The sequence below is a fragment of the Myxocyprinus asiaticus genome, chromosome 22, assembly GCF_019703515.2.
Source record: "Myxocyprinus asiaticus isolate MX2 ecotype Aquarium Trade chromosome 22, UBuf_Myxa_2, whole genome shotgun sequence".
Taxonomy (NCBI): Eukaryota; Metazoa; Chordata; class Actinopteri; order Cypriniformes; family Catostomidae; genus Myxocyprinus; species Myxocyprinus asiaticus.
In genome coordinates this window covers 38,079,562-38,095,646 of record NC_059365.1, presented here as the reverse complement: position 1 = coordinate 38,095,646, position 16,085 = coordinate 38,079,562, and the positions used below count along the sequence as shown (strand labels likewise).

General features: G+C 35.3%; 1 protein-coding gene across 1 annotated transcript in view; it reads left to right on the top strand.

Moving 5' to 3' along the window:
- Window positions 1-16,085, top strand: part of col23a1a (collagen type XXIII alpha 1 chain a) — a 223,534-nt gene that overhangs the window by 204,016 nt on the left and 3,433 nt on the right. The window contains exons 12-31 of the mRNA XM_051649346.1: window positions 471-497; window positions 591-617; window positions 821-874; window positions 1,607-1,669; window positions 1,822-1,866; window positions 3,616-3,693; window positions 3,935-3,958; window positions 5,051-5,104; window positions 5,309-5,353; window positions 7,542-7,622; window positions 7,704-7,757; window positions 7,855-7,920; window positions 8,283-8,309; window positions 10,063-10,122; window positions 10,288-10,359; window positions 10,501-10,527; window positions 10,716-10,769; window positions 12,137-12,223; window positions 12,533-12,601; window positions 15,519-15,557. Of these exons, the coding sequence (XP_051505306.1) occupies window positions 471-497; window positions 591-617; window positions 821-874; window positions 1,607-1,669; window positions 1,822-1,866; window positions 3,616-3,693; window positions 3,935-3,958; window positions 5,051-5,104; window positions 5,309-5,353; window positions 7,542-7,622; window positions 7,704-7,757; window positions 7,855-7,920; window positions 8,283-8,309; window positions 10,063-10,122; window positions 10,288-10,359; window positions 10,501-10,527; window positions 10,716-10,769; window positions 12,137-12,223; window positions 12,533-12,601; window positions 15,519-15,557 (1,053 nt within the window). The remainder of the gene's footprint in view (window positions 1-470; window positions 498-590; window positions 618-820; window positions 875-1,606; window positions 1,670-1,821; window positions 1,867-3,615; window positions 3,694-3,934; window positions 3,959-5,050; window positions 5,105-5,308; window positions 5,354-7,541; window positions 7,623-7,703; window positions 7,758-7,854; window positions 7,921-8,282; window positions 8,310-10,062; window positions 10,123-10,287; window positions 10,360-10,500; window positions 10,528-10,715; window positions 10,770-12,136; window positions 12,224-12,532; window positions 12,602-15,518; window positions 15,558-16,085) is intronic.

Below are 16,085 nucleotides of genomic sequence, written 5' to 3'. Positions count from 1 at the left end.
ATACCAGCTTTAAAGTCTCCTTGACACAAAATACTAGATTTTGTGCATACTGTACATCTGTCTTTTTTTTTCTTTCTCTTTTTTTTAATTATAAAAATACAAAATGAGTACAAGTAAATATTTTACAAAATGAAAAATATTGCTTAATATAATAAAGAGTGTCGTAATGCTTTATTATTAAGCTATATACACTCTCATTCACTCTCTGTACCTCAGCGAACAGAAGCAACAAAACAGAGACTAAAAAGCTCATACTGTACATCACTGCCTCTTAGTGGTTAAATGACAAACACACCGGTCTCTTCTATAGAGAGAGTTTTTACTCCCAGTGTGTACAAGGATGTAAAAGGTGAGATCTACAGTAGGGCTACACAAATGTCTTGTGAAGAACTAAAGCAGTATTTTGACCGGAACAGTAAATTCTCATTAAAAAATTCTCTCTCTCTCTCTCTATGTCTCTCTCTCTCTAGGGTGTCGCTGGTCGAGATGGAATGGAGGTAAGTGTGCTTTTAGCACCTTTTTGATCATGTCTTCATGAGTTAAAATACATGTTGTATTTTATTGTCTATCATGTTTTTCTCTGTCCACAGGGACAACGAGGCTTACCAGGAAAGCCGGTAAGATAAAAGCACACAAATTGGATGCACTTTATTCACTGTAAAGAGCTGCATGTGTTCAGTTATGTGTTTACTGTAAATCATGCAAATTCAACTTTTTCATGTATTTAGTTTGCTCATTCTTAACAGGAACAGGTGCATTCATGTGTATGTTTGTGTGTAAATGTGTGACAATAAATCTCTGTAACCTCTTTATTACACAGGGTGAAGTTGGTGAACAAGGTTACACAGGACCACAGGGACCTCCAGGGTCAAAGGTCAGAAGCATTAAACTTCTTTGCGTAACCTGTCCTGCATGATGCCCCAAATCATGCGGCTTGTTGAGGAGAGGTGTGCTATTACTTTACCAAGCAATTAGACTTAAAACTTTCGCCTGGAGGATGATAACACTTTGATAAAAAAACAAAACAAAACAAAAAAAACATACCAAGCCACATCTAGGGACCAGAAAATAATAGAGACTTGGGCTCTTTTGACCTGGGCTAGTAAGTAACCACCTAGTAACCTGCCATAACACCTTAGTAACCACCTAGCAATGCTATAACAACCACCCAGAACACCCTAGCAACTTAGCAGGAAAATAGCAATGCCCTGGCAACCACCTACAATACCTGAGCATTGTGGCCGTATGTTTTGAACAGGCAAGCACTAGTCACACTGCCCTCAGAAATGTAAAATTCTAGTTTATCTTTTATTTCATACTCTTTAGGAGTAGTAGTAGTTTATAGTTTTTATTAAAAGCTCTTTGAACTCTGTTTTCAATCCTCTCCTCTTTTTCAAACATATTTTTTTGAGTTTGAGTTTGATCATGTGCTGGGTTTCACCATTACCTTTGACCATGACTTAATCATTAGCAGCTTAATGAGTATGATTTCATAGAATAATCAGCTTCATATGGAAGATCAGATCATATAAAGCACCATTCTTCTCCTGCAGTCACTCTCTATGATCTGTTTTATATTAAATTAAACTCTCTCTGTATTGTGCAGGGTGAGCAGGGAGAGCCGGGTCCCCAGGGTGACCGAGGAACCGACGGTCTGCCAGGCTTGAAGGTGAGCGCTGAGCTCTTTCTTTCATAGATACAATCATTACTACAAAGTCAGGACTTAGGGTTACTTCAAGCTGTAACTCAGGGATGCTGAAACTTGATTGTTTGGCAGTGTGCTAAGTTTTATTGGTTTGATTTGTGCTTTGTGTTTTTTAGGGAGATAAGGGAGACGTTGGAGAACAAGGACCCCAGGGAGAAACAGTGAGAAAGGATATATAATTTTGTAAATTTGTACACAATGCTGCCTCTGTAAATTTGGACATACACAATCCCCTTGAAGCAGCTCTAGACAAGTGGTGCTGTGGAGGAGGAGGGTTTCAGAGAGAAAACTCTCACAGCATGGTGCATTGAAACCAGCTTACCTGAAAACAACTGAGGCAATTTAGACAAAGAGAGAGTATGCAAGTTCATTGGCTAACAGATTATTGGCTCTATTTTCGTGACTGCACTAAGCGCAGTGCAACGTGCACCGATCATGCACTGCAATTTATCCTATTTTCATGAGAGCGCTAATTCTAAGTGCAATTTTCATGCCAACGCAAGTGGGCATGGGTGGGAGTGTTTGCACGATCTGTGCATGTACACACGTAACTGTGGGTGTATTGTATGGTAATGAAGTGGCACAAAGCGCAAATTGATATTTCCTGAGAAATAGGTTATTGCGCTAAGACGTTTGAAAAGCACCTCTAATCTCAGCGCAAGTCTAAACTCAGTTCCTGCATTTGCAGTTTGGAAATTTCAAAAGGAGGTGGTAATAATGTGTTCATAGTCTGAAAATACAGTCGAACATCAAATTATTTCCCTGACGATCACTGCTGTTGCTGTTTTATGAAACAAATGTTTATGAGATTTGTGTTAAAATTTCTAGATGACATGGTTTATTTTGTTTAGGCTATATTTACATTGTATTTATGATCTAATTAATATTGGTATTTTTAAACCTGTTGTCAGTGATTTATAAATCACTACAAAAGGGTCCGGTGGAAGAAGTTGGAGAGTGTAAAATGTTTGGATTTTGTATGATTTTCTGGACAGATTTGTTATTTTGATTATATTATATTAAATATTTTAGAAATATTTTTGGTTTAATTTTTACGTGTTTCAATAAAGGAATTACATTTTTCAAAATCAAAAATTAACCAGTAGAAGTGAAATGCATGCAAAAATTTGTATAACTCGAGTCTGAAGGAACTTAAAGACGGTCTAAACTCCTGAAGAGAAAGTCCAGTGTCTCATAGCAGTCATAGTGTGTGCCTTGTCCAACCGCCTGTGTATGTGCGCACAGTTAAATGGAGTATACTTTGACAGTCTCGCATTCGACTGTACTATGCAGATGCTGAGCATTTGCATGAAAGAAGTATAACTAGAGCTTAAATGCAGAAAAGAACATAAGTCCATATTTCTATTTTTCTAATTCATTGAATACAGTCCATTAACACTACCAACTTCTTTTACTCGCAGTGTGTACTTGAAGGGCCGGTCCAGTAATGCTCCTTAACCTACATTAAGTGACGAGAGTGATTTGCCTGAGAAAAAAAATTACGATTCGTGTTTTGGTAGGCTAACATTAGATGATTAAAAACATTTATTTATATCGCTGGTGCTTGACAGGGAATGGACTATATATTAGGACACAAATGGTGCAAAAACTGGAGAAAAACCTCAGAATTAAATTGCACTTGACCCAGCCCATTAGCGCTTTGTACACACAATTTTGCCAAACCCACTTGCACCTAGACTGAGCGCATGCTTGCATGAAAATACCAAAACTTCAATACCAAACTTGGACCATGTGGAGTTTCATAACTGAAATTATGATTATTTCACGTAGTCTGGTAAAGTCTACTCTACATTTAGACCTTAAAAGACAGAGAAACATCTGAGAATATTCACACATTTGTGTAGATTAATTGTGCAATATTAGTATGCGCATGATTTTCTTCTCGGTAGGGACATCCTGGTGAGAAAGGCACATCAGCATCGGGTGACATCATCGACTTCAATGGCAAACTCTTAGATGCTTTTCAGGTGAGCTATGATTATATAGGTGGTAATTTCTAGAACTAGAAGTTCTACACAACTTATAATACATTAGTTATTCACAATCATGAACCAATTTTGATGTTCAGCCCACAGTTACTGTAACAGAGTTATGTAAGCCACAAATGACTTTAGAAAGTGATACATTCATTGTTAGATTTAAACCAATCCAAATATAATTACATTTATTGAAATCGGAGGTCTGACACTGGTTGATTTTCTCTGGCAGGCCATTAAGACCATCAGTGTTTCGGTAACCGTATTATAGCATGGGATGCCATTTCTGTTTTCATTTACCTTTACAAAAATGTGAACAGATTACAAATTAACAAATACTCACTGTGTGTTTGTGTGTGAATTGAAACAATGTTAAAAAAAAAAAAAAAAAAGTTGTAACTGCTCATCATAGTGTGTTTAATAATTCAATATTTTGCAGTTATAGCTTTTTACATTTCAGTATAGAAAGAACTGGCTCTTGTATCAGTAACACACTAATATGCAAAAAACATTTTTTTTATTATTATTAATTTTAAAGCTTCAGGCATGCATTCATTATTTCCTAGACAAAGACAAGAGAATAGCTCACAGATGTGGTTCATTTAAAATAATGAGTCATATACTTATACTTTGTGTAACATATGAGAATGCTAATGTAACAAGCCTAAATTTAGATGCAGTTACTGGGAAATGTTGTTATGCATGTTTTTAAACATAGAATATGCATATATACAAATCTGTATTGTTTAATGAATTGTTATTGTGGTTACATAATAATGGTTTAATGGTTGTTTAAATGTTTTGGACAGTGGCCTTTTAGAAAGCCTGTGTTTTGTCACATGGGAAATTGGGAATAGGGGGGGGAAATGAGGAATGAATAGTTTTCTCTTGAATAACCAACAGATCCACCATATTCCATGTCTGCAAGAATTTTCAAGGCTACTTTGTGGTCATCACTATCAACAGTATAATTTATCAGAAATGTATATCAAACCACAGACCTTGACAATGCATTGTACGTATACATTGAAATATGTTATTAAGCAATTGAAAAATATCAAGCATAACCAAATGATGGCAATATTTCCTTTTTTATAGTGCCATTAACATTGTTTATTATCATTCAGTATGTTTTTTTTTATTATTAAAAAGTTTTTAAACCAAACAGTTATTGCTGTAATAAACGTTATATGTGGAAAAACGTTTATGTCGTAAAAAGAGGTCTATTTAAAGAGTTGTTTTTATTTTATTTTATTTTATTTTTTTATAAAAATTAAATAGTGGGTTTTTCAAAAGGACATTTTATAAGTTTTAATTATTAACATTCTGTTTTCTGTTTGTCATAAAGGGACCTCCTGGTCCTCCTGGACCCCCGGGACCACCAGGAAAAGAAGGGCCAACGGTGAGTTTTACACAAACACGTTCAGCATTTTATCCAGTTTGCACTTATTATGAATAATTGTTAGGTTGGTCAGTTGTTTTCCTCACATAATTTTCCATAACATTAAAAAATGCATTAGGAACTAATGAGGTTATTATTTCACAGTGTTAATACAAATATCAAATCAGCACCATTTTCAGTACATTTTTTTCCCCATCCAAACAGGGTGAACTTGGCTTGCCTGGGCCTGCTGGGGTTGATGGTGAAAAGGTAATAATTGTTTCAACATACAGTGGCAAGAAAAAGTATGTGAACCCTTTGGAATTAGCTGGATTTCTGCATTAATTGCTCATAAAATGTGAAAGAGCTAAAGACTTAAAGGAATCATTGGAACTGGTTAACATATCTTGTCATTAGTCTACTATACAAATAACATTGAACAGACATAGTGTCCAAAACAGGACACCACGAAGGAAGCTGCTGCTTTCCAACAATAACATTGCTGAGCGCCTGAAGTTTGCCAAAGACCACCTTGACACTCCACAACGCTTCTGGGAAAATGTTTTGTGGACTGATGAAACTAAGGTTGAATTGTTGGGAAGAACACACAGCACTACGTATGGTGTAAAAAGGGTACTGCATACCAACATGAAAACATCATCCCAACTGGCTGTGCGTCAGCTGAAGCTCAGTAGAGGTTGGGTGATTCAGCAGGACAATGACCCTAAACATCGAAGTGAATTCACTACACAATTGCTTCAAAAAAAGAAAATCCACCTTTTGGAGTGGCCCAGTCAGAGCCCAGACCTTTACCCAACAGAGATGCTGTGGAATGACCTCAAGAGAGCCGTTCACAGCAGACATCCTAAGAATATGGCTGAGCTGAATCATTTCTGTAAGGAAGAATGGTCCAAAATTCCTTCTGAATGTTGTTCGTCTAATCCGCAGCTACTGGAAATACTTGGTTTAGGTTATTGCTGCCAAATAATGATCGGCCAGTTATTAAATCCTAGGGTTCACTTACTTTTTCCACAGCACTGTGAATGTTTAATGGGATGTGTTCAATGAAGACATGAAAGATTATAATTGTTTGTGTGTTTTTAGTTTGTGTTTTGTGGTGAGATGAGATCACATTTCATGACCAATTAATGCAGAAAACCAACTAATTCCAAAGGGTTTACACACATTTTCTTGCCACTGTATATAAAGGGATATGTGGAGCGGGACGTGGTCTTTCAAAGCCCGTCTCTGTCATCACTGAAACGAGACACAGGTGTTTAATGTTAACAATCACCAGGTGATGGCCCTTACCGCTTCCTCTCTCCTCAGTGGCAGACACATGACCAGGTCCCGCTCCACAGGATAGTTCAATAAAAAATAAGAATTCTCTCAGTTACTCACCCTCATGCCATCCCAGATGTGTATGACTTTCTTTCTTCTGCTGAACACAAACGAAAATTTTTAGAAGAATATCTCAGCTCTGTACGTCCATACAATGCAAGTGAATGGTGACCAGAAATTTGAAGCTCCAAAATGCATATAAAGAGAGCATAAGTGTAATCCATGCGACTCCAGTTGTTAAATCCATATCTTCAGAAGTGATATGATAGGTGTGGGTGAGATTTATAGTAAAAAATATTGATCTGTTTCTCACCCAGGTCTACAGTATCATATCGCTTCTGAAGACATGGATTGAACCAATGAATTACTTCTATGCTGCCTTTATATGCTTTTTGGAGCTTCACAGGTCTGGCTGCCTGTATGGACCTACAGAGCTGAGATATTTTTCTAAAAATCTTGGTTTGTGTTCAGCAGAAGAAGAAATTCATACATATCTGGGATGGCATAAGAGTGAATAAATTATGGGAAAATTTTCATATTTGGGTAAACTACCCTTTAAGATTATCAGTTGTTATACAACAATTAGTTCCAATCCTTGAATCTGATTGGACGAGAAGTTTTCCAAGAGTGCTGATATACAGTCCGACAGCACTGGGGCACTTTACTATTGTATCACTCACTAATCGACTCATATCTAGAAACCAGAATATCATAACCTTGAGGGTGGGCTCATTTCACTTGGGCCAGTAAGTAAGCATCTAGCAATCACTGGGAACACCCTAGCAACTGCATAGCAATGCACTAACAACCACCCAGTACACCCCAGCAACCACATACTGTAGAAACGCCCTGGCAACCACCCAGAACACCTTAGCATGGTGGCAGCTAGTTTTGCATGGGCAAACACTTCTCACCTTATTCAGAAAGTGTAAAAATATGGTTTTATTTGATTATAGTGAACTGATGTGTTGACAGACTTACTGATGTAATAATTTGACTCTTTGGAATTTGGTGTGCTCAACAACATAAGCATATGCTGTACATTATGAACATTCAAACTTTTGTGGACTATTTAACAATTAAAAACAAACTAATATGTGTTTTTATTTCTTATCAGGGTGATAAGGGAGACACTGGAGAGCCTGGTGAAGCTGGAGAGAGGGGCGAGAAAGGAGAAATGGGCCTCTCTGGTCCCGCTGTAAGTGAAATAAATTAAATACAAAAAAAAAAATTAAATAAGACATTGTTTATCTGAATTAAATGGTTGTTTGTATTATAGGGAATGGATGGGCAGAAAGGAGAGAAAGGAGACTCTATACTAGAGGACAATCTGGTCAGTCTTATTGGATCCAAATTCATGAACTCATTCATTCATACTTTACTTTGAAGTGTACAGCAGTCTTTAGCTGTGGTTGTATAAATGTCCATAGGTTCAGATGATTTCACAGCCAGGACCACCAGGACCTCCAGGCCCACCAGGAACTCCCGGATACATGGTTAGACACATTTGAGACTTACATGATAATATTTTGAAACAATACACTTTCAGTTTATGTAACTGATGACTATTAATTTTAAGTAATTCATTTACAATGGACTGTACATTCAAAAAGAATGTGGTTATAATTTACTGAATAATTTGATGGTCAAGAATTTGCAGCTGAAAGAAAAATATTTTGATAGTCATGCATCATGTTTTTTGTAATTTTGTCACTGTAGCATATTTATCTAACCAAAGCTTACTTTATGTCTGAATGCGATGTCTTTTGCTTGACTCTTAACTACTTCATGAGCAAAGATCATTAATATAATTCATTATGTCATTTGAAGATTGTAACACTTGTTATTTGTGTTTTAGGGTCATCGTGGCATGCCAGGTCCAAAAGTAAGTTTTTTTTTTGTTGTTGTTTTTTTGTCTTATGTTTACTTTCAGAGTCAGACTGATACAAATTAATATACTGTAGACTTTTCATTAATCTATTCCTCCACTGACCAATTTATCAATCTTTTTAATCATAATGCTCTCAAGTGAACTTAGTTCTCCTAACTTAAAAAATAAAGTTCTATTCATTATTTGTTTCACTATGCATTAAGCATTAGGTATCATAAACTAACAGTGAACAATATTTTGACAGCATTTATTAATCTTTGTTGATGTTAACCATTTTTGCTCGGATCGGTTTTTATTAAAAAAAAATTATTGCCAAAAAATTCATAACTATAGTCTTGACCAACACAAAATAGGTATCGTTTGAAAGCTTAGAAGCTCTACTTTACAGTGCATGCAGGCGTTATGACCAAAACTGAACAAGTGCTTTGAAATTTGCAGACAAATCAGAAGTGTTCCGTTTTTAAAACGTATATATATATATATATATATATATATATATATATATATATATATATATATATATATATATATATATATATATATAAATTGCACTGTGCATATTATTGCAATCAGTAAAAACATCAGACTCATCAAATAGCCATGTGTCATATGTTGTTGGAAAGCTCTCAAAGAGTAGAATATAACCAGCCTTTACTCACAGACAAAAATATAGTGAGTAATAGCTAAGTATATGTCTTAAAAACAAATATGTTGATGTTGCTTATATGCCGCGTTTTCGCTGATAGCTTCACGAAAAATAAAAGGAACATGTCACATACCTTTACTTCGAGGAGGTGATTATCTTTCAAACAAGCCCACACACAAGGTAATCAGATGCATAAATCATTAGATAATCCACACGAAGCACAACGTTACCTATGGCCACCAGGAGATGGCGCCATGATGCAGACTCATTGAGTCAAAAGGCACTCATTCTGTGAAATCTCATTACTAAAATCATGTCTGCATGCTATGCAAACCTTGAGTTATTGTTGTGTTTGTGTACTTAGTGCTTATGTCCAATTATGTTTTATTTGTTTGGAGAGGCTTTTGGACACATTAATTCATTATATTTGTATTGCTAAAACTTTTGGTTGCTTTTTCATCAACACAACATTTTTCTCAAATACAGTTGACATGATTTGGAGCAAAGAAAAAAACAAAAGCAGTTTTTCGGAGCCACCTTATTTACACCCAGAGATATATAATGTGAAATACATTTTTTGTGTGATTTTTCAACAGTTTCTTAGGCTGAGAGTCTCAGAATGTATCATAATCTTTATCATTAAACAAATTGAAAAGTTTTCTTTACAATGATACCAAACACTTGACCCTCCTTGTTTTTTGAGTTATAAGCCTTTAACTTTGGGTATGCCACTGAAACAGGAAATCTTTAAAAACACCTTCAGTGCTTAAAGGGTTCATTTACAAATGCACCATTGTTCAGTGATTATGTTAGTCCATACAGCATGAACTAATGTTAATGTATACAACCTCAAATGTTAAAAATGTATCAAAATATGTTAAAAAAAAAAAATGTAAAAGTGCACTAATCAAGATTCATAAATGCTGGAAAAGTATTGTTCATATTAACTACGGTGTTAACTAACTGTTAACATATACAGTATAACCCTAAATGTAAAGTGTTATTGTTAAGTTTTAACTTTTATTCCAGAGTAAATTGAATAGATATTCAGTGAACTCTTACTTCATGTACTGTACTAATACTGTGTTGAATGTTTTTTAGGGTGATCCAGGGGAAAATGTTAAAGGAGAAAAGGGAGAAGCCGGTGCTCCAGGAATTCAAGTGAGAACACATCTAATCCCATAATGCATTAGCACATGATTAACAACTAAAAGCTATATTCAAATAGACGTAAGATCGGTTTGTGGATGCTGTGTATATGAAGTTATCCATACATAATAAATATGTGTCTGTCTCTAATATATTATACTTGTTTCTATTTTATAGGGCCTACAGGGTCCGCGGGGTCCTTCGGGGGCAACCGGATTAGTTGGTCTTCCCGGCACAAAGGGTGAAAAGGTAAACAACAAATCATAAGAGTGAAAAATGTCTAAACCTTATCATAATGTCAGAAAGTTATATGACAATGTTACTAACTCAGATAAGCTGCAGATAAAATATCAGTATAGCAACAATGATAATGATTTGTTTTCTTTAAAGGGAAAACAAGGGGAACCTGGATTAGATGTAAGTAGAAATCAGTGACATTTGTGATTCCTCCTTTATGTCTCAGTGGAAAAGAAGCTTAGACCTGCATATTTTAATGGTTAATGCGAGCTGATTGTTGTGACTTAACTTTAGTAAATCAGTTAACTTTTAAATCAATGAGTTTTACACTGGAGTGTTATATTTGATTTCTTGTTCTTATATTGTAGGGTTTTCCTGGAGTTAAAGGTGACAGGGGTGATCGGGGGGAGAGAGGGGAAAAGGTAATTTACCTTATTTTCTCTCTGGAAATCAAAAATGTATCAAAGAAAGGATCTGCAGGCATTTTAACAGTTTTGACTTTCCAGATTATTAACTTCAGGTAACAAATTTCTAAAAATATTTCCAAAATAACAGGAAATAAGTATAAACATTAAATCACCTTTGCCTATTACATCAGCATTTGTTAGCATCTTTTAAAGGCCATTTTCTTAAAGTGGCATTCTGCTTATATGCTAAACGTAGTGTCTTATGTTACATAATAGGTAGAGACCCCTAATTTAAGATACTGCTTCTAAAATTATATTGCTAATAATTTTCAGAGATTATTGAAAGTATTTTATGCTTGTCATGTTATGGCTGTTTTTTTAAATGTTCATTTACATACACATTTTTTATTAAATATTTTGTTTTATTAAATATCTGATCTCTTTCAATATGTAATATGCATATGTGTGTATATATAATAAAATTATGCATAATTGTCATATTTTTACAGTTTCAATTGGTTAGTTTCAATTTAAAAAAAAAAAAAAAAACTTGTTTCAATTTAATTAAAGGGACCCAAAAATGTTAATTCTCTCATCATTTACTCACCCTCATGCCATCCCAGATGTGTTTGACTTTCTTACTTCTGCTGAACACAAACGAAGATTATTTCAGAAGAATATCTCAGCTCTGTAGGTCCATACAATGCAAGTGAATGGTGACCAGAAATTTGAAGCTCCAAATATCACATAAAAGCAGCATAAAGGTAATCCATAAGACTCCGGTGGTATAATATGTCTTCTGACGCGATACAATCACTTTGGGTGAGAAACAGATCAATATTTTCACTTTCAGAATGTGAAGGAAAATGAAAGTGGAGATTGATAGTAAAAAAGGACTTAAATATTGATCTGTATCTCACCCACACCTATCATATCATGACAATATTTTGAAGACATTGATTTAATCACTGGAGTCTTATGGATTACTTTTGTGCTGTTTTTATGTGATTTTTGGAGCTTCAAAGTTCTGGCCACCATTCACTTACAGAGCTGAAAATCTTCATTTGTGTTCTGCAGAAGAAAGAAAGTCACACACATCTGGGATGGCATGAGGGTGAGAAAATGAGAGAATTGTCATTTTTGGGTAAACTATCCCTTTAAAGGAAAGGAATATTTGTAGCCTATTCACCTGCAGTACCTCCCCTTAAATGATCATTTATTCAAGAAGTTGTATTTAAATAAAGACCACATTATTGTTACTAGTATTTGTGCTATTAAAAAAGGTCATATATAGCAGTAATGTACACCTGTATTACAACATTATATGTATGAGATTGTGTAACATGATATATTTGAATTAACATGATTCATTCTTTTCACAGGGAGATCGCGGTCCTGTTGGAAAGAGAGGACTCAAGGGGAAGAAAGGAGAACAGGGGCCGCCAGGTCTGGACCAGCCCTGTCCCGTGGTGCGTGCAAGCTACTTTTGAGATGTTTATATTTGTTGATGTGTTACAGAGTCATACTGCTGAAAAACAGGTGAAAAAAACATGCCGGGTAATTTCGTCATGAAATACAAAGCTTACCCATCTGGGAACACAGACATTTTACAGACATCTTTTCCCTTTTCCACATTTCCTCACTTTGTCTTTTGTATGTTTCTATAGGCTGCTGTTCTTTTTCAGTTTCACTTTGATTGGTCTCTCCAGTGTGTTTTTCTGTGTGTGTTGTTTGTTTTTAGTCATTATGTGTGTGTATACTGTATATCTTGCTGGCAGGGCTCTGATGGATGTAAAAAAGAGGTAGTGGAAACGGGGCATTCGGCCCCAGAGGCTCCCTGCCCACTGGTACAGTATATCTGCCTGCTTTCTCTCTATCTGCACTGTTTGTTGCACTGATGCCTGCAATTTTTCTTGTCTTTCCTTTTATACTGCTTTTTCACCGTTCTATGTCTGACACTTACGTACATACATACAACAAAATGCCTCTGAGATTATTTAACAAGGATTATAAAGATAAACACAACACATTTAGATACATGATTCATTAAAGTTGTCAAGATCTTTTCGATATTTCATTAACGATACTTGATAAGCATCACTGTTGCTATTGCTCATAATTAGGGTTAGGGGTTTTACGATGATATGGACATGAATGACATTTCAAATCATGCTGCTTGTCGGGAAGAGCTGTGATTTTCCTTTTTCAAGTGATCAGACTTGTGATTTTTGCCTGGCAGATTATACAACAAGTGGAAAAAATCTTTAGACATTGAAGGAGAGACTTGGGAATGGGCTCTTTTGACTCAGAACACCCTAGCAACCACTTAGCAATCAGAACACCCTAGTATTGTGGTGGCAAGATCAGCACTAACATTTTCTTTAGAAAATCGAATTTTCTAATAATCTAATAATTCTTATTTAGAGTTGTGATCCTTAAGGCCTGGGTATAGGCTGACCGCATTGCCTATCAAAGTATACATTTCTGAATGCGAGCAATTATGAACACGTTCGACGCATGCCCACTACAACTTTGTGATACTCTTTTAGCACAATCAATGCCAGGTGCATGCGCGACGATGCGCACAAACGAGGACCGGGTCCGCAGGTTGAGAAAATCTGGGCTGCGCGGACTGTGCTGATGACAAAAATTGCATCACACATACTGTGCCAAGGGTGCAAAAATGGGCAACACATAGGGGTGCCACACGGGGGGGTGCAAAAATCATACTTTTTAAATCTCCTATAATACTTTACAAATAAACAAAAGCACAATTTTAAACAATAATGAAAGGATGTATTTTATTTAACTTTTATTTAATTTTATTTAATTTCAAATTTTCTTAGCAATTTTTTTTATTTATTTTTTTTATTCTAGCAAGAGGTACCTTCATTGCTACCGCTCACCCTCTGTCTACCGACGTTGCTCTGACTGTCACATGACAAAAATGGTCAGAGAGGGAATGCTTTCTGGCTTGGGGCAAAGAACAGACAAAGGAAGATGGAAAATGAAAAACAGAGCATTAAAATGAAGAAAACAATGCCCAGTTGAATAAAGGAAATTAGTAGGCTTAACTTATCACTTTATCACTGAAAATGTTGAAGAAAGGCTTGAAGTTAATCAACATTTAACATTACCAAGAGGTATAGGTGACAAGCTAATATAAATATCAGTTCATTTCTGAGTATCTTTTCTGTCACGGTTATGAAAAAAGTCGCCATATGTTTGGGAATGGGCGTTCAGTTTACATTTAGAGAGAAAAGCTTGATAAAGTTGTCCAACCTATACTTGGGCTCCTCTTACTAACCACAACTAATGTTGCTGCGCTTTCCTACCTTTGCCTATTGCTGTCTCGCTGTCAAACACGACAAGAGGAACCACTGGATGTGGTGTGAGTGAATTACCTCAGGAACTATTAAACAACACCTGGATTAATGATTGACTAAATCCAAAAAATGGGGCAAAGAATTGTGTGATGGAGAGGCTTGCTTCAGAATCCATCATATTGAACAATTAAGCTTCTTCTTTATTTTCTTTATTTTTCTGTTTGGATGGAAAATAATGATGCAGATGAAATGTAATTAATAATTTGTTTTTTATAACTAAACGGTTTCATTGCTGTGTACATGACTATTTGTATAAAAATTCTAAATTAAATTCTAAATATGAAAGTTTGAATTAAATAATCAGCATCACATAATGTTGTATTATAACTTGATTAAATTACATTTTTATTTATTTTTTTAATTGTGTTCCGAATTTTAAAATGTGTTACATTTTTAAGCAGTTTGAAAAGTGTTGAGTTATTAATGGTTCCATTCTGGGTGTCAAATTTGTTGTCACCTTCACATGACTATTTAATATAAAGTTAAAAGTGCTCCAAAGGCCACGTAATGTGCTTATGGGTTTTAAGCTTTTTATCTGTGTAGTGTGTGTGTGTGTGTATTTGGTGTGTAGTTGCGCCCCTGTACTGTGCGCGGTGTGATCAGCAACACAGACAACCGAAGAACACTTTGGTCTTAAGCTGTGTTTGTGTTTTAGATTGATGTATAATTATTGTTAGTAGTAATTTAGATTATTAAAAACTCAGCCTGATTTCATTACCATAACTTGACGGTGGCAATATTTTGGCTAAATGATATTACGTGGTTCATTACACGTGTCGCGGCAATACCGAGGTTTAATGTCCACTGTGTTGCTAAAAGCAAGTTACATTTTCTCCTGAACAGATGAGGTTTTTAAGGTTAATGCTCTGTTGAGTTATAAATCAACAAAACTGACCTCCCTACCCTAAACCTTAAACCTAACCGAAAGTGTCATGAAACTAAATGTGAGATGAAAACTGTAGTAGATTTAACTGTAGTAAAAGTGTTTGCCGTTTTACTTGTGATTTGTGTGAAAGGGAATAAAAGTCGTTGTTGTAGTGCTTCTAGTGTTCAGTTTGCTAGGAAACTGTCACGATATGTACAACAAGCCACGTAAATATCTTTTTGCAAAAATGTAGGTATAGTAATGTGATTTTATGAAACCAGTTTATTAAAAATGCATGCACAATGGCCTGGACTCAAAGAATGTTTAGTATTTTGTGTGCAGTTTATGCTCTTAGAGATAATCTGTTAATTGTAAATTACTATTTGTATAATGTTTATTTGAACACATTTAACATATTTAAATGAAGTTTATAATAACTTACATAATAACTTGCAGTACATTGAAAATGGATTCCTGGCATCATTTATTTATTTGTTTTATTTTATTTAAAAGGGTCCAGATGGGCTTCCAATACCAGGCTGCTGGCACAAGGTCAGTTAAAAATTACATTTATTGGTAATACTTAAATACTCATTAACTGTGTCTGTAAAGTTCATGTGTGCAACTTTAACATTAACAACTGTCCATATAAATACAACTGACTACAAATCTGCATCACTATAAGTGAACTTTTAAAGTTCATTTGAAGCTGATTTGAAGTTTTAGTGAGTGTGTTTACATGCAGAATACATTGATAACTACCAAAAACCAACTTATTAAAAAAATCTGACTATCGAAATAATCCGATTATTCTTTGCTTTTTACATCAAACCATAAACAGGCTTGCGCACAAAAAGTTGTTTAAATGCAACACAACGGTAATGGGCAGAAATCTAGACATACACCGATGAGTCAAAACATTACGACCACTCACAGCTGAAGCAAATAACATTAATCATCTCCTAACAAGCCCACATGTCAAGATCTGCGTAGATTAGATAGTAAGTGAACAATCAGTTCTTGTAGTCAATGTGTTGAATGCAGGAGAAATGGGCAGGAGTAAAGACCTGAGCGACTTTG